Source organism: Labrus mixtus, chromosome 7 (genome assembly GCF_963584025.1).
Source record: "Labrus mixtus chromosome 7, fLabMix1.1, whole genome shotgun sequence".
Lineage (NCBI taxonomy): Eukaryota > Metazoa > Chordata > Actinopteri > Labriformes > Labridae > Labrus > Labrus mixtus.
Genome location: NC_083618.1, coordinates 8,178,845 through 8,202,712, shown reverse-complemented (window position 1 = coordinate 8,202,712; position 23,868 = coordinate 8,178,845). Strand labels below are relative to the sequence as shown.

General features: G+C 40.3%; 4 protein-coding genes across 13 annotated transcripts in view; 3 read left to right on the top strand and 1 right to left on the bottom strand.

The window, feature by feature from the left end:
• Positions 1–8,883, top strand: part of frmd4ba (FERM domain containing 4Ba) — a 39,704-nt gene extending 30,821 nt beyond the window's left edge. For 3 of the 7 annotated variants that reach the window (XM_061042515.1, XM_061042510.1, XM_061042516.1), the window contains 13 exons: positions 441–517; positions 1,234–1,372; positions 2,761–2,893; positions 3,020–3,153; positions 3,232–3,348; positions 3,652–3,880; positions 4,039–4,095; positions 4,200–4,335; positions 4,925–5,089; positions 5,207–5,961; positions 6,070–6,205; positions 6,578–6,805; positions 7,776–8,883. In XM_061042515.1, coding sequence (XP_060898498.1) covers positions 441–517; positions 1,234–1,372; positions 2,761–2,893; positions 3,020–3,153; positions 3,232–3,348; positions 3,652–3,880; positions 4,039–4,095; positions 4,200–4,335; positions 4,925–5,089; positions 5,207–5,961; positions 6,070–6,205; positions 6,578–6,805; position 7,776 — 2,307 coding nt within the window. In that variant the 3' untranslated portion in view covers positions 7,777–8,883. Of the gene's footprint in view, positions 1–440; positions 518–1,233; positions 1,373–2,760; positions 2,894–3,019; positions 3,154–3,231; positions 3,349–3,651; positions 3,881–4,038; positions 4,096–4,199; positions 4,336–4,924; positions 5,090–5,206; positions 5,962–6,069; positions 6,206–6,577; positions 6,806–7,124; positions 7,275–7,775 lie in introns of those variants that run through there. The other 4 variants (XM_061042512.1, XM_061042513.1, XM_061042511.1 and 1 more) reach the window with 4 other exon arrangements.
• A 1,905-nt stretch (positions 8,884–10,788) lies between these two features.
• arl6ip5a (ADP-ribosylation factor-like 6 interacting protein 5a) lies at positions 10,789–14,319 on the bottom strand. Its single transcript, XM_061042525.1, has 3 exons — positions 14,091–14,319; positions 11,719–11,936; positions 10,789–11,514 (listed from the first exon to the last, which is right to left on the bottom strand). The coding sequence occupies exons 1-3, from the start codon at positions 14,309–14,311 to the stop codon at positions 11,339–11,341; spliced, it is 615 nt and encodes a 204-aa protein (XP_060898508.1). The 5' UTR covers positions 14,312–14,319; the 3' UTR covers positions 10,789–11,338.
• A 78-nt stretch (positions 14,320–14,397) lies between these two features.
• Positions 14,398–21,298, top strand: trnt1 (tRNA nucleotidyl transferase, CCA-adding, 1). 3 transcript variants are annotated; one of them, XM_061042519.1, is made up of 8 exons: positions 14,398–14,516; positions 14,707–14,836; positions 15,844–16,037; positions 16,780–16,918; positions 17,104–17,230; positions 17,369–17,562; positions 18,908–19,161; positions 20,655–21,298. In XM_061042519.1, the coding sequence occupies exons 2-8, from the start codon at positions 14,707–14,709 to the stop codon at positions 20,898–20,900; spliced, it is 1,284 nt and encodes a 427-aa protein (XP_060898502.1). In that variant the 5' UTR covers positions 14,398–14,516; the 3' UTR covers positions 20,901–21,298. The 3 variants fall into 3 exon arrangements, with proteins under 3 accessions (XP_060898502.1, XP_060898500.1, XP_060898503.1); XM_061042517.1 differs by having other exon boundaries at positions 14,416–14,538; XM_061042520.1 differs by lacking the exon at positions 14,398–14,516 and having other exon boundaries at positions 14,712–14,850.
• A 318-nt stretch (positions 21,299–21,616) lies between these two features.
• avpr2b.1 (arginine vasopressin receptor 2b, tandem duplicate, 1) lies at positions 21,617–23,657 on the top strand. 2 transcript variants are annotated; one of them, XM_061042509.1, is made up of 2 exons: positions 21,617–22,611; positions 22,844–23,657. In XM_061042509.1, the coding sequence occupies exons 1-2, from the start codon at positions 21,747–21,749 to the stop codon at positions 23,050–23,052; spliced, it is 1,074 nt and encodes a 357-aa protein (XP_060898492.1). In that variant the 5' UTR covers positions 21,617–21,746; the 3' UTR covers positions 23,053–23,657. The 2 variants fall into 2 exon arrangements, with proteins under 2 accessions (XP_060898492.1, XP_060898490.1); XM_061042507.1 differs by having other exon boundaries at positions 21,617–22,624.
• Positions 23,658–23,868: the final 211 nt, after the last annotated feature.

Sequence of the window (23,868 nt, the reverse complement as noted above, 5' to 3'; positions counted from 1 at the left end):
CACAAACTCTCTGTCTCTGTTTTCCTCCACATCAGAATGACATGAGAAGCTGGCAAACTGTTGCCCCCTACAGTTAAACAAGTGTTATAAATGCTCCTGTGTTAGCCTGAACGTATCTCTGACTGGCCTGATGAACACCGTTTATCGCTTCTGATGTTTTGTAGTTTATGCCATTGTTGCAAGTTGATGAGAAAAGAACTGTGTAATACAAACTGCAGGTTGTTTTAATACCTACCTCCCTATTTTGTCTTCTTGTTTTGAGACTTAATTTGTCTCTTACCACCTGTATTAAATGATCTTTCTGCTTCGATACAGTTTTGTCTCTTCTCAATCAATTTTCATGTGTCGGCTTGTGTACTAAGTGTGATGTCTCTCTCTACCTTCCCTCCCCCAATTCTCTCTCTCTCTCTCTCTCTCTCTCTCTCTCTCTCTCTCTGCAGTTGTTTCAGTGGAAACAGTTGGAAAATTTGTATTTCCGTGAGAAGAAATTTGCTGTGGAAGTGAACGACCCACACAGGTCAGAGGAGGCAGACCTCTTAATCTATTTTCATTTTTCTCATTTTAATAGGACCATTACCTGTTTTTGAAAGTTCCCATTTTAGCTGCTGCTCTCTTGCTTTCTCTGCCCTTAACCTACAACGGACACACTGTGAAGGGTATCTGCAGCCAGAGGCCAAATTAAAACACACATTATAAGTTGTAACCAGTGTGTTAAATGATTGTTCTCCTGCTTTTTCAAGTGTCATTTTATTATTTTGTTTGCTTCAAACTCTGTTATTAACACTTACTATCTGTTTGATAATGAGTTTGATCTCCCTGTTCGACTCCTCTTTTTTATTATTACATACACAATTGGATAAAGATTTTTAATTGTCCTCCTTACTTTGGGGGTGGCTGTGGCGCTGTGGTCTCTCAAACCGAAAGACTGGGGGTTCAATTCCCATATCCTGCAGTCACATGTCAAAATGTCCTTTGGCAAGACCCCGATTTACTCCCACTGCTATGCCAGCGGCATGTGAATGGAATAGTACTGCTATCAGTGTGTGAAAGTTGTGTGAATGGATGAATGCGACACTCAGTGTAACATGCTTTGAGTGGTGAGAAGACTAGAAAAGCGCTATACAAGTCCAAGTTCTTTTACAATTAATGTACCATTAATTATTTAGAGAATGTATACAGATATGCCTCTTGTATCAGCACAAGAACTGAGTGTGTGTCTTTTTTCTCCCAAAGCAGAACAGTGACCAAGCGGACTTTTGGACAGACTGGTCTTGTTATTCACACATGGTATGCAAGCCATTCTCTGATTAAAACCATTTGGGTGATGGCCATCAGTCAGCACCAGTTCTACTTGGACAGGAAGCAAAGCAAAGTGAGTATCGGTTTTCTTCTCACCTTTACGTTGTTCACACATTTCCTGCCTCAGGTTTAGTTTGAGACAGACTAATAATTATTTTACACTATGCTTGACCTGTGATGAGAACTAGACTAGAACTCATGTTGTTTGTCCTGTATAACTAACCAACCTCCAGATCCGTGTCAAGTGTTGGTGTAGGTGAGGTCACATTGTGAAAGAGAGATGCTTGAGGACTGAATGACTGGTTGATAAGTGTAATTTTGTTTTTCAGTTTGTCAAATAATTAGACCCTGTAGAAACGTAATTCTGGTTGATACTATTTCAAACTTTTAGTATTAAAAATATCGTTAATCTGTGCTCACACTCAGGAACTCAAATATAAGGAAGTTTATTTGTCTAATTTCTAGTCAATATCTCATTACACTTATTATAAAAAGCAAGGCCCAAAATTGCTTGTTGTAAGTTAAAGAAAATATGACAATGAAGCAATCATGGAATATACTGACTAATTTAACAAACATATCTAATTTTAACAACAAACAAAAGGTACTTGCCCCATGGGCAGTTTTTCTTGCCTAGAATAATGATTATTAAATATTTTTTACTAGAAATATAACAAACACACTTTCTTAGGTCTGAGCTTTGGTAGTGCCCATCATTCTCGTTTGTTTGAATGTGGCCTTTTTATTTTATTGTAGTGTTACAGCCTGCTGTAACAGTGACTGTTTGTCATGTGATGCACTGTCTGTTCTTGGATTACGACTTGTTTAAATAGCTTTGCAAACAGATATCACATGCCTCTAGTTTCAGTGTCCCCTAATGGTCAGCCCTATTTTGGGAAATTTATGGCAAACTTTCTTGAATGGGAATAGAATCTCTGTACTGAGTTCACTCTAAGCTACAGGAACTTGAAAAGCTATAATTCAAATGGATAAAAACATGAATATCCTCTGAAGAAAGACTTTTAAATTCCCATACAGAAGGTACAATAACATTGATCTGTGTACAACAGTAGTTGTAGTAGAGCTGTCATTTGTCTGAGGGTTAACACAGTGGTCCATATGTTTGTTGATGATGCATATTTGCTGAGCATTAAGACTATTGTATTATTATAATGTAGTATGAGTGGTGTCTGATCTGCATTTCGTGAGAGAGATGGATGAGTATGTGTAGCTGTAGTCAAATGAGGTTATTCAGCCACCGTGTGCCTCAAAGGCAGATGGTGTGTCAGTGTTCATCCAGGAATAGAGCCTACACTGATTGATGAGAGCATGCAAATGGAGCTGTCTCTACTGCAGTGCGCTATCATTAAAATGAAATGCATACAATACCTTCTTCACTACTCCTTTCCCACATCCTCATCCCAGTTTCCTCCTCCTCACTGTCTCTTCTCACCCCTCCAGTCAAAGATGACCACGACCAGGAGTTCAGTCGACATCGCTGTCGACCTCACAGAAATCTGCGCTCCGCGGATCAGCAAACTTTCCTGCAAAGATCAGCTTATCATGGCGAGCAATGGAAGCCTTATCTCAGCCGGTAAACACAGTTAATTAGGTCATTGTTTGTATTCCACATCAGGTTGACACATAATGTGATATCATTAAATGATTAACAACAATTATTACTAGAACTTGAGTTTTATTTGACATTTGTATATTCCAGGTTCTGCAGACTCAGAAGTCAACGAGGAACAGAAGAAAGAGAAGATCGCTGAGCTGAAGAAGAAAGAAAAGAACCTTCAAGACACACTGACACAGAAACTTGAGGAATTGAAAAAGATCTGCTTGAGAGAAGCTGTAAGTGTCACTCTCATTCAGCAATTTTCCAGTGGTAAAACCCACACTCCCAGCTAACTGTTATCACTCTTATTGCAGGAGCTTACAGGCAAACTGCCTGAAGAGTATCCCTTGGCATCAGGTGAGAAGGCTCCACATGTGCGGCGTCGTGTTGGGACAGCCTTCAAGCTGGATGACCTTTTCCCCTACGATGAGGTTGGTATAGCTGTTGTTGTGTGTTTTTGATGTGCTATATATCCAACACAACTGTTTTTGCCTGGATATCATGACTTGACTTGACTTTTTGAGATAAGGCGGATGAGATTGACGTGTTCTGAGACTTACATTGCATAATGCCCAATAAACATTTCTATATGAACATGTTGGCACACTAAAGAAAATATATTGATTTAGTTTCCAGTATTTTGTCTTTTAAGTGTGAGATGTGTTAAGTCCTTTTTTTCTCCAAACTACTGCTGTTGCTGTAAACTGTGCTCTTTTTTTTTTGTTGCTCTGTAGGATCCATATCTGAGGAACCTTGAGAGCAGGTTCGCCTTGCAGCAGAAGATCGTTGAAGCGGCACTTAAGTTATCAAATGAAGGTGACCTCTGCAAGACAGTGAAGAAGAAGAGAAGAAATAACTGTCTTGATGCAATGAGGAAGCTGGAGGAAATTGAGAGGGATATAAACAACTACAGGATAAGGAAAGGACAGAAACCGACGCAGAGAGCCTCACTAATCTTAGCAGGTATATGTCACAGATTATAGCAGTGAGCTTGAAATAAATATTTATTTAATATGATTTTTATTTTACCGGGGATAATTAGTATGAACAGTTTTCATTTAGTTTGAAAAGTGGAATATTGTTGGTGTCTCTAAGGACCCTTGTGTCTGTTCTGTTATCAGATGATGTCAACCCTTCAGATCTCAGCTCTCTATCTGACAGCCTCACTCTGGATGATGGTAAGTGCCCAGGCGTAGCCACGCCCAGTGTGCATGTGTTTACTCCTTCTCCTTTCACAGCATTTCAAATCATTTTTAACCAGGCAATAACTTTTATCTTCCAGATGATGAGCTAGTTTCCCAGAGGCAGCAGTCCCGATCAGTTCAGTATTCCCCAAGACCACACCATGCAGAAACTCTGGACATCCATTATAACAATGACAGACGGCCTTCTGCCAATGACCAGCATGCAGACTGCAGGTATACAGCTCCTGCTTACACCCATGAAAGACATATTCAATTTTCTGTATTTGTGTGAGAGTTGTTTTGAGAGGCCCTAAGCGTGGAGCTAGTAGAGACCTGTAGTGTAGATCCAGAGCTACATTCCTGCCAGTCTCCTCCTACCTTTTTCCCCGGCCTCTATAATATCCTACCTCTTATCAATTCTATGCACTGGCTTTAAAAATAGATGGAACAGAACATGTCGCTGCATGTGGAGAAGCAGACAACACTTCTAAGCTGAAAGGGAGAGGGAAAGTGGAAAGTGATTCTGAAAACTAAACAACTGTGTACAAGTTAAATGTGTGATTTTTTACCCTAGGCTAAAACTGTTTTATCTCATTTAAAGCAACACCATGCTCACTGTTGCATGACAGAAAGATTCACTGACTTTGTAAATACAGCCTTTATGGTGTAAGCAATGACAAAAGTGATTAATTCAAGCATTTATAGAGTTTATTTCCCCTTCAGTCTTGAGAGCAAGTACACAGAAAGTAAATGTCTTTATCTGATACAAAAAGTTCTGCCCTAAGGAGGCAAACTCTCTGAAAATGTGTTATCTTTGTTCTAGATTAAATTACAATCAAGTCCATGAACCACTCCACTTCAGTCACCGTGATGCCTTATCAAGCAACAACAGCCTGTTTAAACCAGCTTCCAGGCAGCCACGTGATGCTCGGAGCATGCCACCCACCCCCATCCTCACCCGCAATGCCTACAGCAGCACCCACCTCCGGTAGGTCCTCAAAGAGTCAACATGTATTTCGTAAAATGTTTCCCTCTCTTTTCTTGAATATCTGCTGTGTGGAAGTAAGTCAAATGACAGCTTCAATTAAATATTTTTCATTTTTAGGTCAGAGGATGCCCCTCAACATTTCCGGCAGCGCAGTGGTAGTCTTGAGTCCCAGTCTCAATTCCTGACAGAGTCCGAACCGCCTGCGCAAGCATTCCCCTTCTCAGAAGCACAGCGCAGCAACAGCACTGAGGTCCTTGATGATGGCTCTTCCTACACAAGCCAGTCCAGCGTAGAGTACACCATCCCAGGCAACCACGTACACAGACGCAGAGCTCGTGGCCGACACAGAAAAGACATTTACGCCAACACTGGTAGCATGCCCAATCTGGCACAGCCAGACACCCGCTGCCACGCCTACCAACCGCGAGCCCGTCCTACCACAACAGCCTACTACGTCACAGGCTACCCCAGCTATACAGAACCAGAGCCTTACTCAAATGGTGCCTACATGTACGACAATGAGATGGAGGGACACTATAATGTCAACCCTGCCTACCATGCAACCCCAACAGCTTATCACAGCCATGTCATGCACAGTAACTATGGTACTGATGAGATAGACGGCTTGTCACAGAACCCCTACGCCACACTGAGGCCACCTAGGAACCGTCCAGGCACCCGTAGTAACGAGCAGGTCGGCAAGAACATCCAAAAGGCTTTGGTTGCCGAACATTTGAGAGGCTGGTACCACCGCAACGCTGCACACAAGCCACCGTTCAACTACGACTACGACAGAGGCTCCCAGCAGAGCTTGGGCTATCAGACTATGCCTGCGCCCTACAGCCACAACAGTAACATGTCCTACTCAACAGGTTGGATCACTGCATCCTATATTACAAGTCTCTACTGCTTTATGTTGTAGACCCTAATATTTAATGTTGGTGGATCATATACTGACTTATACATTTGTTTTTCTTCAGTGTCCTCAGTGCCCTCAAGTGCAAACTGGCACAGCAACATGAGTGTTAGTGGTATGTCGGAATATGACATGCCCATGCACGCACCGCAGTCCTACTCTTACAGTACAGCACCCTACAGCCACTCCGCCCACAGCAGGTAAGAAAAAAAAAACTTTGCCTCAACTCAGCTTCTTATCCAATAAGTCACTCCTTGATCCTGCTTATCCCTAGTGCTAAGCACTGCTTTTTAATTGCCTTGAATGGCTGGTCACAGAAAATATTAGCTGCTGTTTGGTTTGCAATTCCTGACACACAACAATACCGTGGTCTGCTGCTTAGCCAATGTTACTGTGTCTTCAAACTCAGACTTAAGTTAGAACACAAAAATAATGTATCTACCTCACATGACATCTTAGTCCAGCAGGAGGATTATAGGATCTGTGCAGCCAGCAGCCACGTTTTCTTCCTCAGAGCTTCAGACTAGTTCTACTCCCTCCTTAACTGTCTACTGGCCCCTGCTTTCTTATAGATACGGTGCCTCCCAGCTTTTTAAGGGCTCATGGCACAGCCCTGATGGCCAACGGCACTGTGCTTTTCACCCTGCCAGTTCTTCCTCCTCAGCTTCCACCTCCTCCTTTCCCTCTTCCTCCTACTCTCCTGGCTGTCTGGTTAGGCAGGTGGCCTCCAGCCCTGCACAGACAAAATCCTCCAGAGTCCACAGGCTCAGTAAGGGGCCCTTTGTGAAAGGTAGTTCATAGTAAGTAAACAGCAATGGCTAGAGACTGTGCTTCTGCGTTGTTCAGTTTGTCTGCATCGTGATTTTATAGTCTGCTTGTTGATGTTTTGAAGTGAGCTTGCATTTTAGTAAAAGGTAACTGCATGGCTTTAAAAAAGCTTGCCTGCCCCAGTTATTCTTAGAGCATACTGTCATCTCCTGACCAGATTTCTCTGCAGTGTGCTTTCACTCCTCAGAAAATGTTTTGTTTCCGTCCCATTTTAATATTTTCTTGCATATGCAGAGGCTTCCTGCCCATGTGCTTCTATTCACCTTTGACTTTGCCCCTTCTTATGCGCAGATGTCCCCCAGAGTTTGAGTGGCAGAGCTTTGATAGGATGGCATGCCCTGTGGGGCCTTTAGAGAAGTGTGGTGCTGTTTCCTATGCTATTGGCCAGGAAAATTAAATCCCTCCCCCCTCACTTATCAAAGTCACAGCACTGAAGAAAGGGTGAGAGACGAGACTGTAAACTTCCCACTTGGTTGTCATGGTGATGGTGATGTGTGTTTTTATATATGGCAGAGATGGATAGAGGGTTCCTAATCATTTATTAGTACTGCTCCTGCTTTTTTTTCTTGGTGTCTTGTGGTTGTGGGAGAGTGCTTGTGTGGCAGAGGAAAAAAGGTGACTCCTGTATGTCACATTTGAAGGCTTTGTGTGTGCATAATGTATTTGTGCATCTGCTGCTTTGTTGGGTGAGAATGTATGACCCTGGGTTTTTCTTCTTCTTTTTTGTATACATTTTTATTAACCTATTTAAATGGCATTTGGTAACTAAGCATACAAATGATTTCAATCCTTGTTGTTTCAATTGAGTTCCTACTAAGTGGCTAAAATATTGCAGGATGTTGTTGAAAGCCCAGGGTTACTTCATTCCAGTTATTTTTAACCATTCAAAAACTACAGTTTTCTGCTACCAGTCTAATGGGTAAAATTCTTGTGTTTTCACAGATCTTACATAGATGTCAACCAAATGGAAAGTAACCTGGAGCCAGACGACCAAATTTGCTGGAAAGAAGACTCAAAACCGGGAACAATAGTGTAGCTGCCTATCTGTCATTGTGCAGTATTTTTCACCTTGACATAGTTGTCACTATGCCTTAAACTGCACTTACCTGTTTTTGTGTACAAGATGATCCAAAGAATGAAGTATCATAACTTCTGTGGAATGCAGCATGTGAGGGGAATGTAGTCCTCTCATTTTCTGTTCGCTAGAAGGAAATCACAAAACAGTTTTTACAGGATAACAAAACCCCACAGGAGCGTCTACAGGTCTGGATTGCAAGTGTTTGGGGTGATGGTACTTGTGCACTTAAACTATATAAGGACATGCTGTGGACTGTGTGGTATCACCAAAGGGAATGTGGACTTAACCCAGCAGTGTCTCTTCATGGAGATGCAGACTTCTCAAACCAAGGACGAGGATTGCCACTGTAAGAGGATACTGAGCATCAATGAACAAAACGACTCGTTCTGACTGCCTCACAAATGTATGAACACTGTAACCATGAAGGATTGAAAAAAAAAAGATTGATAAAGACTTCATCAAAATGAAGGACTGAACTCATTTAAAATAATGAGTTACAATGACCGCCTGAAGTCACCAGATCAAGTTCTATCAAAGTATTGTTTATAGCCACAACAGTGCTTCATTTACTTTTGTTTGTCAAGTATTCAGTCTATCTCACTGGCAGATTGAGCCAAATACTTCTGCCACACCAACTGAGTATTTCCTGAAGTCATTAACTCGTATATCAGTGCCACATCTGATCAGTTACTGCAGGAACAGAAAATCCATGTTTGCTTTGTTTTTTTTTGTTTGCTTTTTTACGTGATTATTTCATCCATGCTGGAAGTCATGGACTGGTGCTCACTATTTCTCTCAAGAGAATGACGCTATGTGTAAATATTGATTTTGTAAATACACTGGTTCCACCTTTTATAGAACATTTGTATGTATTTTGGAAGCATGTAATATATAGTTAACAATTGTTTTTAAGCTGGTTCTTAGTTATTTGTACAATTGGATTCAATTTAATTAAAAAAATCAGCATTTGAATCAGTTGTTCAGTTTGAATTTGATATAAGAACAATACAGAGTTTTAATTGAACAAAATAAAACCTCATCCAGCAAAGTGCAGGAAAACACTCAAATCTAAACCCATTAAAGTAGGCAGTTGAATGTCTGTTCAGCTAGTTCAGTGAATACAGAAGGGTTTAAGGAAAGTACAAAGATCGTCAACACTTCAAGTCTCATTTGGATGTTTTCCTCCCAGCGGTCTCGGGTTGGTGGTCTTGGTTAAAAGGAACACAAATGCATTCTCTACCTACAAAGGCTCTGAATACTGCTTGTCTGAGTTGAATTTAAGGAAGCAGTAAAGTTAAGAACCATCACAGTTTTCCCCTTCTTTTAAAGGTTCTGTGAATTAAGGCAGGGTCAGGATGAGTGATAAGAACAAAAGTAATTTTCTTTTAAATACTCTCCTGCTGCAGAGCTCTGTTGCTGTTTGCTCGCACTAGTCGTGTTTTCTATGTCCTCAAGCCATAAACTGACCAAACCAGTCTTTAAAACCTTTGACACCTATCATGAGCTAAAACCTGTTCTTCTGTCCTCCCTGTAAATGACAAGCTAGTGTCATACCCCCACCCCTTTCCAATTCTGTAACCCTTCACCTTCTTTTCCTTCTTTGCCCCATGTAAGGGAGCATTATTTATCCCAGATATATCAGAAAGGCCATAATGGAGCAGCTTTACTTTGCTTGTAGCGCCGCCCAGTGTGTTTGCTTCATGATCAAGATCTTGGGAGGTCTCCAACACTTCCAGATCCTCAGCTTAACCTGAGGCAGTGTGGGGGTGGGGGGTGGTTCTGCTCCTGTGCTGCTTTACACCAGCTGCAGTCAGACATCAGGCAAGGCTGTTCCATCTGACACTTGACTACAGATACAATGGGCTCTTGTCTATTTTCCCCTCATCTAATACTCATTATTATCTGTACAAAGTTTCAGCAAAAGATTCAAAGATATTTGTACATTGGTGCCAAAAAAAAGAACACTGGACTCCTCCTATTAGTTCTAAATAAATAATTGAGTCTTTATGCACAGTTTAGGTATCATGGCCTATATGTTTCCTCTTTTAAACAGAAAACATTGAAGATTCACACCTGTTGGGTTGTGCAGCAGCAGCACACGTGTCAGTAGGATCCTTAAAGCAGCTGCAGCACTTGGAACAAGGACCTCCTCTGTTCTGTGCCGTCAGACATGACTTAACTAGAGTTTACTGTCATCAGCACTTCTGTTCCAAGTTGCACAATATGGATAGAGATGAGCAGCGGACATAAATCAATTCTGTAGCCGAGGGCGAAAGCTTTGCAGCTCAAGTCAAAGTTAAACTGGAGCTCCACAGGGATACTATGACACCCAAGTGTGCAGAGGTCATCAGTGGGGGTCATTCACTAAATACGATGTGTTTCTTAAAAATAAATTAGTTTTAGTATCTTTGAAAACAAACGAGTTCATATGACTATTGAAAAAAAAACATACTCTTAAGCAATTGTCCTTTAAATTTCTATCATTCATATATACTTTTAGCTGCCTCCTTAAAAGTTGCAATGTGTTCCAGATGGATTCTTATAATCTGCAGTTAATTACAAAAAGAATCCAACATGAGAAAAACAGCTGCAGTAGCTGACACAGCAACAGACTTGGGTTTGGAGGTGTATGACTGCAGATGAACTCTGTCACTGTGCAGTGCTCAGCATCCCACCATAATCTACTGCAGCCCTTCGATTAGCATTGGAGTAAGTGAAGAGCCACCCTATTACCCAGGAGGCATTATCAAGATAAAGCATTCAGATGTGCAAGAGGAATATTGATGGGCACTCCTTTGATGTCTTCACTTTAAATATGGACACAGTTTCTTTGGAGTCACAGGCATTGCATAACTCAAGACAAGCCAACACTTTCCCCATTTTGACCTGCTCTTTTTATTTTTATTATCATGAGGTTGTTTGGTTTTTATTCAAATGCATAGCTAATTTAACAGTTAAATTATATGGGAGGTTACATTATTCCCAAAATTGAAACAACCAAACCTTCAAAAATACATTGGCAGTGACGTGTGTTGAGTTTGCACTTCTTGTTCTTTGTTATAAAGCACACATTTCATACCAAAGTTGACATCTGCAGCTTTGTTGCACACATTGACTGTAAATAGGTTGCACAGGAACAAATTGCATAGCAGAGCTGTGAGGGAGTGTTCAGATGCTCTTATCACAACTTTAAAAAGTGCCCCGACAAGTTCTGGGTGGAGTGACAGATACCCCGAGGTAAAAATAAAGCCCTTTTGATTACGAGTTTTCCTTCCTAAACACACAGACGTGAATATGCTGTATCTGATACAAGAGTTAGACGGAGAGATTCAGAATTGTGCTACATCCAAGAGAAAATTCAAGAGTCTTTGGTAAAAAAAAAAACCAAAAAAAACGTATATGTGTCTGTGCTCCTTTCCGTCTCGAGTCACTCCTTCTGTTTTCCCTCCAGAAAGCTCTGAATCTTTTGAATGTTCTCCTCTTGCTGACCAAGAGCCTCCAGCAAAATGCCCATGGGTGATCTCTTCAGTCCAGCTCCTTCGATCTTGTTCTCCAGTTTGTTTTTCATGTTGCGGAGGCGAAATGAAGCATGTGCAAAGATCACTGAAAAGCACATGAGAAAGTGATCGTTAATGTTCGACCAAAAACAAATCTTATTACTATTCTTCAAAATCATTGATAAATTGCCATTAAGTCATTAAAGGTTTATAATAAGCAAATTGCTTTTTATTGTACTTCAAGATTTTGCCCTTTAGACTTTATATTTAGTGCCATAAACACTGTTGTCTAAAATCACTTTGAACTTACTAGCCAGAGGTAAAGTGATTGCAGTCATAAACACCATTACACTCCCAAGTATAGAAATGATGATGTAGCTGGCCACCATAACAGCAATCACAAATGCTGAGGGATTCTGCCTCTTGAAGTTGTTTATCACAGCTCTGTTCTCTCCAGCCCACACAGATCCCACGAATATGCCTGAAACCACAGCCATGGCTGTGAACATCCCCATAGGGTTCATGAACCTGCAGGGCAGTAACACGAAGAGTTAGGAGGGATCCGTTTAAACCTGCACTGAAACACTAAAAGCACACAAGGATCTTTTAAGTATGGTCACTGGCTCCACCTAGTGGTTAAACATTCAACAACATGAGACCTTTATAAGCATCAAGGACAGGCAGAATTTAAAAAGAGTTCTTCCCCATTATATTGATATTTACGAACTACTTTTTAAGGAACAGGTGACACAAAACAGCTTATTCATGTTCAAAAAGATGATGTTTCCATCACTAGAATACCTCCTTACATAAATAAAATAAACCACAAAACAGACAAAGAAAAGAAACCAATATATATTTAAACGATGAGTCAATAATTACACAACAACAACAACAAGCATTATTACAATATTATCTAACCCTCCAATGTGAGGATTTGCTAATATTCAGATTTATCCAATATGAAATAGAACATATTTGTTTTTCTTTTATTGTAATACAGTATTTGTATACAAGACCAAACAATTCACCATTCATTCATTTCTTACAGGAATATAGGTCATTATCATATATTATTATCCTAAGTAGTATGTTTGTTTGTGTCTCAACAGTTATTCACCCGAAGACATAGATTTTCTCCACATCACACTTTTGTGTCACATCTTTGTTTGACAAATCCACTAATATTGTAACTTCAAGGATGAGCATGGGCCTCTCTCACACGGCAAGTTATTGTGTGTCGATATTCTACAATTTCTGAGTAAAATGTTAACCTCCTACAGTACCCATTGCGTGAATTTAGCATTATATTTGTTATGTTTTTGTGGATGGCAACAATGGATGGCAAAACAGTTTCTTAATTAATCTTTCTTCTTTCTTTTTTTAGTATTTATTAGTCTATTCTGCCAAATTGCGATCTTTCTGATAATACTCTACTGCAAATTAATAAATAAGAGACACTTCCAAAAAAAACATCTACCTGATATTCAAGAATACTTTATACCTAATGTTGGGCATTAATACCGCTGTAAACATTTGTCTGTTTTATTACAATGCACACGCTTCTGATTTGTAATGAGGTCATTTTAATCCTGAACAAAAGCTACTTCTAAAGATCCTAAATCTACATAAAAGCATAAAATACCCCAAAATAAACCTTTAACAGAAAGGCTTGTTTTCTATAAGCTTTGTTTTCACTGATTGGAAAATCAGAAGAAGAAGAAGTCCCTAAGGTGGGAACTCGATCAGTGATTGCAGTTGTTCAAAACTAACAAAACAACCTCATTCAAAAGTACATAGTTGAAAGATAAGGCTTTGTTTAGCAACAGAAATTGAGACAAGATATCCAATACTGAAATATCTCCTTACTCAGGGGTACAGAGGGCAGTTCATCAAGCTGCTGTTATCTTAAGACGATGTTTTCTGAGTAGTAACAGCTCACTACACATGAGGAGCTGTGATGAACACATCAACAATAAGTCATCATACAGCTCAGTGGGCAGTCCATGGCAGGGCATCACTATTTTTAGTTAACTGGGATTAAGATGAAACAAAGTTCCTATTCAAGACAAGAGTTTGCCAAGGAGAGATTCAACCTTGTATGGAGTTTTCAGATAGCATGAGATGTTCCTCAAACAGCCTGTAGTAGTCTAGTCTAGATCCAAGGCCTATGGTTCAGGGTAATGGAAAAGTTGATGTTGTTTCTGACACTGTGAGATACAAAGTTCAACACTGATGCAGACGTCTTTTCCCCCCTCTCAAATTCAGTCTGTTTATGAAAGTGAGCTGGAGTACAGATGTTCATAATATAAAATCAAACACATAATCTCGGGTAATATACGAAAACTATTTTTTTTTTCACTTTAGTCCTCACGTTTAGAGGGAAGGGGCTACACATTGAGAAAATTTAACATAGAAACCCATCGCTGGTTCGTTGTTAGAACAGGAAGTTTCCATTTATTTAATTAATTCAGACTCCACCTGCACGAAAAGGTTCAAGACCCTACATCCTGTCTGTACCCCCTAATGTAGCTATATCAATTCTAAGTAGCCTATATCCTAATTTAACCTACAACAATGAAAAAACATCCCCAAAGGTGACACACATTTGACGTAAGCTTAAAGAAACACAAAAGAACTAACTTTATTTGTTGATGCCGTATGTCAACAAACGGAACTCACCCGACAATGAGGAAAACAACGACGGCCAAAGTCAAGTAATTTGTCTGATAATAGAGCAGGTTACTGACGACTCTGTTGTTCCATCTCGCCAGATCTTTAACATCTGGTTTAGAGAATCTTTCCGAGCCGGGGAAGAAGTCGTCCCAGGGTCTGAGCGGCGTCAGCTCTACTTTAGCCATTTGACAACTGCTTCTCCTTTTCTGACAGTACCGTTCAAACATCGGGAGGATAATCTTCTTATAACCTGATGTCTCGCGAGAACCCGCTGTCTCTTAATCCCCGCCCAATGACCCTGACGTAATCTCGCGTTATTGGATAGCAACTGGACGCTAGAGATGTACTTCCTGCAACGCTTCCAAGCAGTTAAGGAAATCATGAAGCAGTAACTACGTCGTCTGCCCTTAAAATCTTCTATTGGCATTTTAGGTCAGTTCTGTTTGTTATAATGGTACGTTTATTTTGATATAATAATTCCGCGTATGCTTCGGCAATGTATGACAACGCGAGAGAGCCGCACACCGCAAGCATGGTTTCGTTCAGTGACATGTAAATGAGCTGCCTCGAAAAAGTCTGACAGTCAAAGAGGCACATGATGACTGTTTTGTTGTATTAACAGATGTGGAGCAGAATATTGAGTCCTCGTCTAATTGGTAGAACAAGTTTACATTGGAGGAGTCTCTTCACTATGAAGCTGAAGACCAGTGAGTTCCAGTCTCTGTTCAGCGACGGACTGACTGGGTTAGCAGGTGAGGAGAACTAGGTAACATGTCATGCTGTTTCATCTAACGCTACTATTTAGTTTTTGTTGCCCACAGAAATGTCATTAAACGTGGATTGTGCTGTGGAATTGAGACAGCATGGTCTTTTTTTTCATTTTTAACGCTTAGTTCAAAGCTTGCAAGTTTTTTTTTCATGGGAATGAACAATGTTTATGTTTTTAATCATTCAAAAATAATCTATAATAAATAAATAATAATGTATCAGTAAATATCTTATTTAATGTTTATTTGAATGAAATGAAGGTAAAAAAAAATTTAAAAAACAGTTGCCTGTGATAAATGAAGTGATTCTGTTTCTGGGTTGTACGGAATAGATTTCATAAAATTGTACATTTTACAAGGTCAAAGTTGTCGTAATAGATGCCAAAATATCCTGAGCTTGAAAATGGAGGCTAATGGATAAAAAAAACTTTTATAATAACCCAGCTTAATCATCTTGTCTAATTATCTTTTACACTGTTTACTCTACATCTCTAGACTTTGACTGATGACTTATAAAATGTGTGAAGCAAAGATAATGACATCATCACTTTTCCAGACTTGTCAAAGCCCCTTTAATGGCACAGATAATACACAATCCTTTCAGGTGCAGAAGACCAAGTCAAGTGGTCTTTATATGATACATTGGCTGAATTTATCTCTGAATATGCCTGAACATGCTCAGGGACCTAACAGTTGTCATTGTAGACATAAAGCACATCTCCTCATCTGAGCTGAAGGCAATTATAAACTATTGAAAAATCAATAGTTGATGTTAACAGACTAGTTGGCTTCTCGTCAAACTGGAAAGTGCAGTCAGAATATAAATCAAAACAAAACGAGATGGTTTGTATTAGATCACAAAAAATGAAATTATTAAGATAAACGTTTCCTATCCATCTAGATGTTTCTATTTTTAGTTTAGTGGATTTTTTTTGCTCGTTCCAGACACACTTCCTTTAAAAAGTGACCCACTTTACATTTGTTCTTCCCAGAGGTGTTTGGGAAGCAGCAGTATGAGCTAAGGATAGCTGGAGGTGCTGTACGGGACCTGCTGTCCGGGAAGCGACCGGATGACGTGGACTTTGCCACAACAGCCACTCCAGAGGAGATGAAGCAAATGTTCCATAGGGCTGGGATCAGGATGATCAACAACAAAGGAGAGAAGCATGGGACCATTACAGCAAGAGTAAGACACTGAAGTGTTCAAGCTGCCACACATATAGATGTGGCTTTTTCATAGTATTTTGGAATCCTGCTTTGAAGATACATAAACAAAAGATTATGTTCTTTACTTTTGCCAAAGAATAGCTCAACTAAATATCCAGGTGTATATGCCAATGAAGGCTTCTGAGTGAAACTGTAGCTCATACAGATGTTTGAAGAAATATCAATGTTTATGATTATTGTTTTGTATTTCCAAATATTTGAATCTCACATTAATCTGGTAAAAACACATATAAAGATGTTGATTTAATATGTAACCACAAGTACTCAAACACGTACAAGTCATAGGATACGTAGCAACGGGGATACAAAATTTATTACAACCGTTTTCCCACCGAGCAGTTGCATCATGGTAGACTTGCTGTAAGTACTGTGTGGACCATTTTCTTCTTTGACAGACAATTAATCTTCTATCAGTGGGTCTGTAATCTTAATTTTCGATGTTAATGTATTAGCCTAACAAATGGATTGGTTGAAAGAATGGATTCTCTTGTAGTTTAGCTGCCCAGTTACAGAATGTAAGAGTAAGTTGCATCTATTTGGCAGACATTATAAGCAGGTACATAACAGCTACATGATGTTGGATTGATAAAAAAAAATAGTTGTGAAAAAAATAAAAGTTCCACCGTAAATATTGTGAGAAAGCTATAAACTGTTACAGCACTGAAAAACACTTTTTAAAACATATTTTCTTTGCTTTACAGATACACAATGAGAACTTTGAGGTGACCACGTTGCGAGTGGATGTCCAGACAGATGGACGTCATGCAGAGGTGGAATTCACCACTGACTGGCAGAAGGATGCTGAGCGAAGGGACCTCACCATCAATTCCATGTTTTTAGGTATAATTGTGCTATCCTCCACTGGTTGGAGAAAAAGACGTGACTTTGCTCTTTGATTGTGTTGTGAAGTTGCTAAGTATGATGTAAATATTGGGTTCATTTTGAGGTCGTTGTTACTCTTTTTTGACACTTTAACTTCCTATTTTTTCCCCTTCTCTCTCTCCCCCCCCCCCCCCCCCCCCCAGGTCTTGATGGCACATTATATGACTATTTTAAAGGGTATGAGGATCTGCAGAAGCGTAAAGTTAGGTTTGTTGGCAGTGCTGAACAAAGAATGCAGGAGGACTACCTGAGAATATTGCGTTATTTCAGGTGTGCTACCTTCATTTTGTTTTCAACATGGTTTTAAAAAAAAAAAGTTCCTTTTTTTTAATTGGAGATGAATGTTATTGAAACAAAGAATATACATATTTGACAAAATGACATGGCAACCCTTCTCTCTCTTCCCAGGTTCTATGGCAGAGTGGCTGAGGAGCCTGATGACCATGAGCCAGAAACACTGGCTGCCATCAGGAAAAATGGCCGTGGCCTGTCGGCCATATCAGGAGAAAGAATTTGGATGGAACTAAAGAAAATGGTGGTTGGTAACCATGTTGATCATCTGTTGGAGCTGATGTACAGTCTGGAACTGGCCCAGTACTTAGGTGAGACAGATAGTGGGAATGGGCAATGACAGGATATTAATCACAATGTCTGTAATAGTTCTACAGAGAGACTTGCCTTTTGTGGCACCGACTCAAATCATTTGATTAAACCCTACCAGGGTGATAAATGGTGACTTCAAAGCCCACATCTACATTTGTCTTTGTGGCTTTCATGGGCACAGAGCCTCTAACCCAAGCTGTGAGAACCCTCATTACATCATTGTGGCACCATAAAAACAAGTCACTCCTGGCTGAAATATAGATTCTTTTCTCCCTTATACCTGTGTCAATAACAAATGTTCCCACATTATGGAACATATTATCCTCCTATTGTGGCTTAGAACACTCCTGAAAAGTTTCTGTGAGAACATCTTTTCAGCTATTATTTGCAAAGTGCAGGCATCATTTAAATGCCTGCATATAATCAATATTGTCAAAGCTCAACAATTCTTGAGAATCACAATCATTTGGATCTGTTTCTGAAGGGGAAAAAATCGGACACCTCTTCACCTGTGTTGCTCTATAAGCTCTGCTTTTATTCCCCACAAGACGGATATTACTTATTCAGTTTTAATAAATTACTACAGGGAGTCTACAATTCTACAATTCATTTAGCAGATGCTTTTGTCCAAAGAAACATACTAGAGAGTGAGTACAACACAAGCAAGGATCTAGAGAGGAGGAAACAACGTCAGTAAGTGCAAACAAACAGCTTTAAGTCAGATCGGACACAATGGCTAACCGGCAATGCACAGAGACAGAGCACTTTTTCCCCCCTTTAAATTAAAGTTAATATATCATAATCAACAACATCGATTACTGCTCCTGAGTTCTAATCAGCATCAAAACCATCCTCAGTATCACCATCGGTCTTATCGATATCAATTGTCAATATGATGATGTGCACATGTGTTTATGAAAGAGATGGTTATTTAGCTTGCAGAGAGACTGCAGATCAAATGGCGTTTGGTAATTCATTCCACCACTGGGGGGCAACAGAGGAGAAGAGTCTAGCTGGAGACTTAGGGCCCTATTGTGAAGGATTGCCTTTCATTTGCAGGGTGTAGTGGGCAGGAGGGGGTGTAGACCAGGACGAGAGAGTGTCGGTAAGGAGGAGCCATTTTTGTCACTGTTTTGTAAGCAAGCGGCAGGGTTTAAATTGGGGAGTATTTCAAGAATAAATATTAAATAGGGAGAACAACAACCTGAATACTTCTACTTCAGGTATTTTGTTGGCATAACCCCAATCACATGGATTGTTAATGTTCACACTAGTACCTCATCTTAAAGTTTTGGTAGCTGATGTGAAATCTTATAACTGCTTCCTGTCCCTGCTGCTCCTCAGGTTTACCTCCAGATGGTAACGTTAAGGAGATGAAGCGAGTGTGGCAGAATACCAAAGAACACTCTCCTAAACCCATGACCGTCCTGGCTTCTCTCTTCCACCGCCCAGATGAGGTGGAAAAGATGGACCTCCGACTGAAGGTATCCAGGGAGGAGAAGACTCTGGCTCTGTTCCTGGTCAAACACAGACGAGAGCTCCTCAAAAACCAAGATGAGCCACAAAGCCTCAAACCCTACACTGACTTTATAATTGATGTGAGTTTCACAGTCCTTCAGATAGTACAATAATAACTCAGTAATAGTAATCAATAAGTTTATCAACAGTTTAAAACACAGACATGGATATTTCTGCGTCTTCGTTAGTAGTGAAATGAATACAATATGTTTGAGTGTCGTCAATTTGCAGACTTAGCGATATGACAGATAAAAGTGCTGATCATTTTTCTTGAAAGCCCAAACTATCATGCTTTTCTGGAAGAACAGATTGGGAAAATTATAATACATTTAGAAACAGCCATACTCTATACAGTATGTAGAATTTGCGTTTTTTCCCAAGTTCTTTGTTCTAGCTGAACAGCAGGAGACCTGCATCTGCAGTAAATGGACATGATAGTGCTTTTCTAGTCTTCTCTCTACTCAAAGGGCTTTTACACTGCAGGTCACACCTACCCATACACACACAGTCACACACTGATGGTAGAGGTTACTATGCAAAGTGGTGATCAGAAGTAACTAATCCATTCACACACATTCATACGAAGCCTATGAAGCTGTGGGAACAATTCAGGGTTTAGTGTTTTGCCTAAGGACACATCGGACATGTAGCTGCAGGAGTTGGGGATCGAACCCCTGACCTGACCCTGATATGGTCTGATATTTTAAGCTAAATCCTTTAATAAGCAAAAGCAACATGCAGAAAATGATGGTAGTAATTTCTTCAGATATGAGGTTTCAGTTATTTTGTCATCTAGAAATGTTTGCTTAGAGATAAGAATAACATCTTTACCAGTGTTTCCCCTACCATTATATTAGGGGGGCGGCCCGCCCTTGAAGGTCAAGGACATTTTTTGGGGGGGGATTTTTGTGCCTTTTGTAGAGATAGGATAGTGGATAGAGTTGGAAATCAGGGAAAGAAGTCATTTAAGGATACCTTTCCGATAGAAAAGGACATCTGTCATTAAAAGTAACGCATGAACACCAAGATTCCTTCAAGTGTTTGTGCCGGCGTGTCCCCCCCACCCCCCCAAAGCTGTAAACCCAGGGGAAACACTGTTTACTGTGAAAACTTTAAACTTAAGTTCTTAGTTTAGAAACTTTCTCAACCGTTTAAATGTTAATATAAATATCTCAACTTAAATAGATTGAATAAGTGATTTGAAAGGATTCAGTTGTAATTCACTCATTTAACTCTAATCTTAAAATACTACACTAAACACATCTTCAATATTAACAGAAGACTACAAGGCAGGGTGAAGGTGTGCAACAAGATCTTTCTGAATCTTTCTTCTTGCTATTACAGGTGGTGTAGTTCTACATGTCTGCACTCTAGTCATAAACACAAAGGACACTTTGCTGTACCTGTATTACCAAACAGGATTTGGGGATATTTGATTCAAAATGTGGGAACCAGGCCACTGGTGATCAAATCTAGTCAGACACAGTCCTAATGCAGCACATAAACCGATCTTTCAAATGTAAAATATATTTTTTCTGACTTTATCTTTGATTGTTGCACGTACTCTTTTCAGAGTCGGGAGCTGGATTCCAAGACCAAAGTGTGTGAGCTACTTAAGTATCAAGGTGAGGAGAAGCTTCTGGAAGAGCTGTGCAGGTGGTCCATCCCTCACTTCCCCGTCAGTGGCCATGACCTCAGAAAGATGGGTGTCACCTCAGGCAAAGAGATAGGTGCCACTCTACAGAATCTCCGTGACATCTGGAAGAAAAGTCGTTATCAGATGGACAAAGATGAACTTCTCAGCTACGTGAAGACGTAGCAGAGACAAAAAGAGACTGTCGGTTTTTGCTGAGAAAGGCCACTTCAAGTGCTGAGACATAAACAAATGAATTTAATTTTAGAATGCCACTTTAGTTAACCGTCATCATTCTTTAACTACAAAGACATCAGAAACACAATTTTATTTTAGCATCACAGCTGCTACCAAATGAGAAAATGTATTATGGACAAAAGCAGCTAAAGCCGCTACTTTTGTAATTAGAAATGAGAGCATGTTGATTGGCAAATTGAAATCTTAACTCTCTCAATCCGTCAATGTTTATAATATAAAGATACATTGGAAAGCCTTAGTTTGGTTTGGGTTTCTCATCATTTCAAATGCCGCCAATGTTTTCTTTTCTTTGTGTAAAGACTGTTCAATAAAAAGTGTGGCCACACAATTGAATTGAATTTATTTATTTAATAGGGACAATGCAATTTAACATAATACATAATTCAATACAAAGCATGAAACTGATGTGCTGCATAAAGAGTACATTGCTAATTTCCAACTCGTGTCCCCAGTTGGGCCTTTGTGTAAACAAACAGATTAGCATGTGGATTCTTGAATGTAAACAGTATAAGTTTAAACCTAATACAGCTGTTATAATGTGATGCCTTTAGCACTGCCAGACAGGGAGTTGCTCCTCCCTCCTGATGAGGTGAGATATAAAGCCTGATGCTCCGTCGTTTCAGTTTGTGCTTGGATACTGTCAGGACCTGTTGCCAAACTGATCAGTTGTCATAAGTCAATAAGTCATATTTTTAAAGGCACTCATTTGAAATAGTTCTATAACAGCGTTCAGTTGCTCGATCATTGGGGATCTTTTATTTTTTTTTTTTAAGCATGGCTTTGTTCGATGTAAATATCAGTAACATTACTTTGGAGCGTGCTCAGTCGGAAGACGAGCCGCGAGATGAGCGCTTAGCTTATGTGGAAATAGCTCTCCTGTCCAGTATTTTCATCACTGCAGGAATGCTGAACTTCGGGCTTCTTTTAGTCCTGTGGAAGCGGAGGAAGCAGCTCTCCAGGATGCGCGTCTTCGTTTTTCACCTGTGCGTCGCCGATCTGGTGGTGACATTCTTTCAAGTCTGTCCCCAACTCATGTGGGATATCACTGACCGGTTCGTCGGCCCAGATATATTGTGTCGCTTGGTGAAGTACCTGCAGGTTGTCGGGATGTTTGCTTCTACTTACATGATAGTGGTGATGACGATAGACCGATATCAAGCCATCTGTAACCCCATGGTGACCTTCCAGAGGCGCAGGGCTCGCTGGAACGGCCCTGTGAGCGCTGCCTGGTGCGTCTCTCTCATCGGCAGCCTCCCACAGGTTTTCATCTTCTCACGGGTCGAGGTTGCTCCCGGCGTGCACGACTGCTGGGCACAGTTCATAAAGCCGTGGGGACCGAGAGCCTACGTGACCTGGACGACTCTGGTGATATTCGTTCTGCCCATTCTAACGGTGGTCGTGTGCCAAGTGCGCATCTGCCGAACCTTGCATTTTAACTTTCAGATGAAGACACATCGCGATGGAGAGGCGACCAGTAAGCCGCTGCATTCAAGAGCCAGCAGCGTGGCCGGAGTTTCCAAGGCGAGGGTGAAGACGGTGAGAATGACGGCGGTGATCGTGGTCGCCTACATCATCTGCTGGACGCCTTTCTTCACCGTGCAGCTCTGGTCTGTTTGGGACGTCGAGGCTCCCACACAGAGTAAGAGAAGAGGGTATGGGATCTCACATCACAAAATGAATGCATAAGTTAGATTGGCTTTGTCAGAGATAAAAAAAAACAAAAAAAACAAACATGTAAAACACATTTGTAGAATTCAAAACATTGCAGAACAGCAATAGAATATTAGAAATTGATCCCGCCTGATTTAACAGATCAAATTCTTTAAAAAGATAAATATATTTCTTCCGCATTTCCTTGTCTATCTTTCCAGCTGCAACCTTCACTATCTTGATGCTGCTTGCCAGTCTGAACAGCTGTGTGAACCCCTGCATCTACCTGCTCTTCAGTGGGAAGCTTCCTAAAAGTCTGCGGGCCCTTATGTGTGCGGGTGAGCCCAATCTGAAGGACTCCATCCAGGATGAGGCCACTATGGTCAGCTCCCTTCACATCAGCCTCAGGAGCAAGTCAGACAATCGATAAAATAATATCACTTTCCTAACCTCAGGTTGTTAAAATGATTGAGTGTGAGTTATGTGGGACTTAAGGTCTTTGTATTGTTGAGAGACAACATTGTGGCATTACATGGCTATTTCTGACCACTTCAATTCAGAAACCACATCAAAAAATAGATCCTGTTATTTTATCAGATATACAAATGTTAAGGAAAAGCAATGTAATGTTTGGGTCATTGGTTTATCTCACAACTTAAATTTGTGAAATAAGGGATACTTCTAGTAATGTATGTATTTTGCAGTGATTTAAAAGTGGATGTGACTTATTTTGTGTAAATATGTAATACTTCACATATGTCATGTGTCCTCTGAATATGAATCCTCAGGCTATTTTACAGACAAATACATGCATGTTGTGAGTTTCTCAAGTATCTCAAAATATGCAGCAAAACTCTCACTTGTAAATGTCACTCGTTTACATGAAGACTTTTCCTCTCATCCCTGAAGACCTCAGATGTGCTGCCCTGCCAAATAAACTGTTGTCTTGTTTTCTTACTTCCCAGCAGCAGTATTGGAAAGGGCTCAGCCGCATAGATTTCAGTTTTCAGTTCATGCTGTACTTTTGAAGACCACTCTTTTCAGCTAAGTGACGTGATATTTTCCTCGTCTACAGCCTGAAAAATGTGAACATGATGGTTTCTATCAGATGGCAGCAACAGGCTGCATTATTTTTTTTATTTTTAAGGAGGGAAATGATGATTTTGGTCTTAGTATTTTAAAGATGTTTCCTTTATCACAGCATGTCATCTTAAGGGCAGTTGATCAACATGAGCAAAACCTGGCA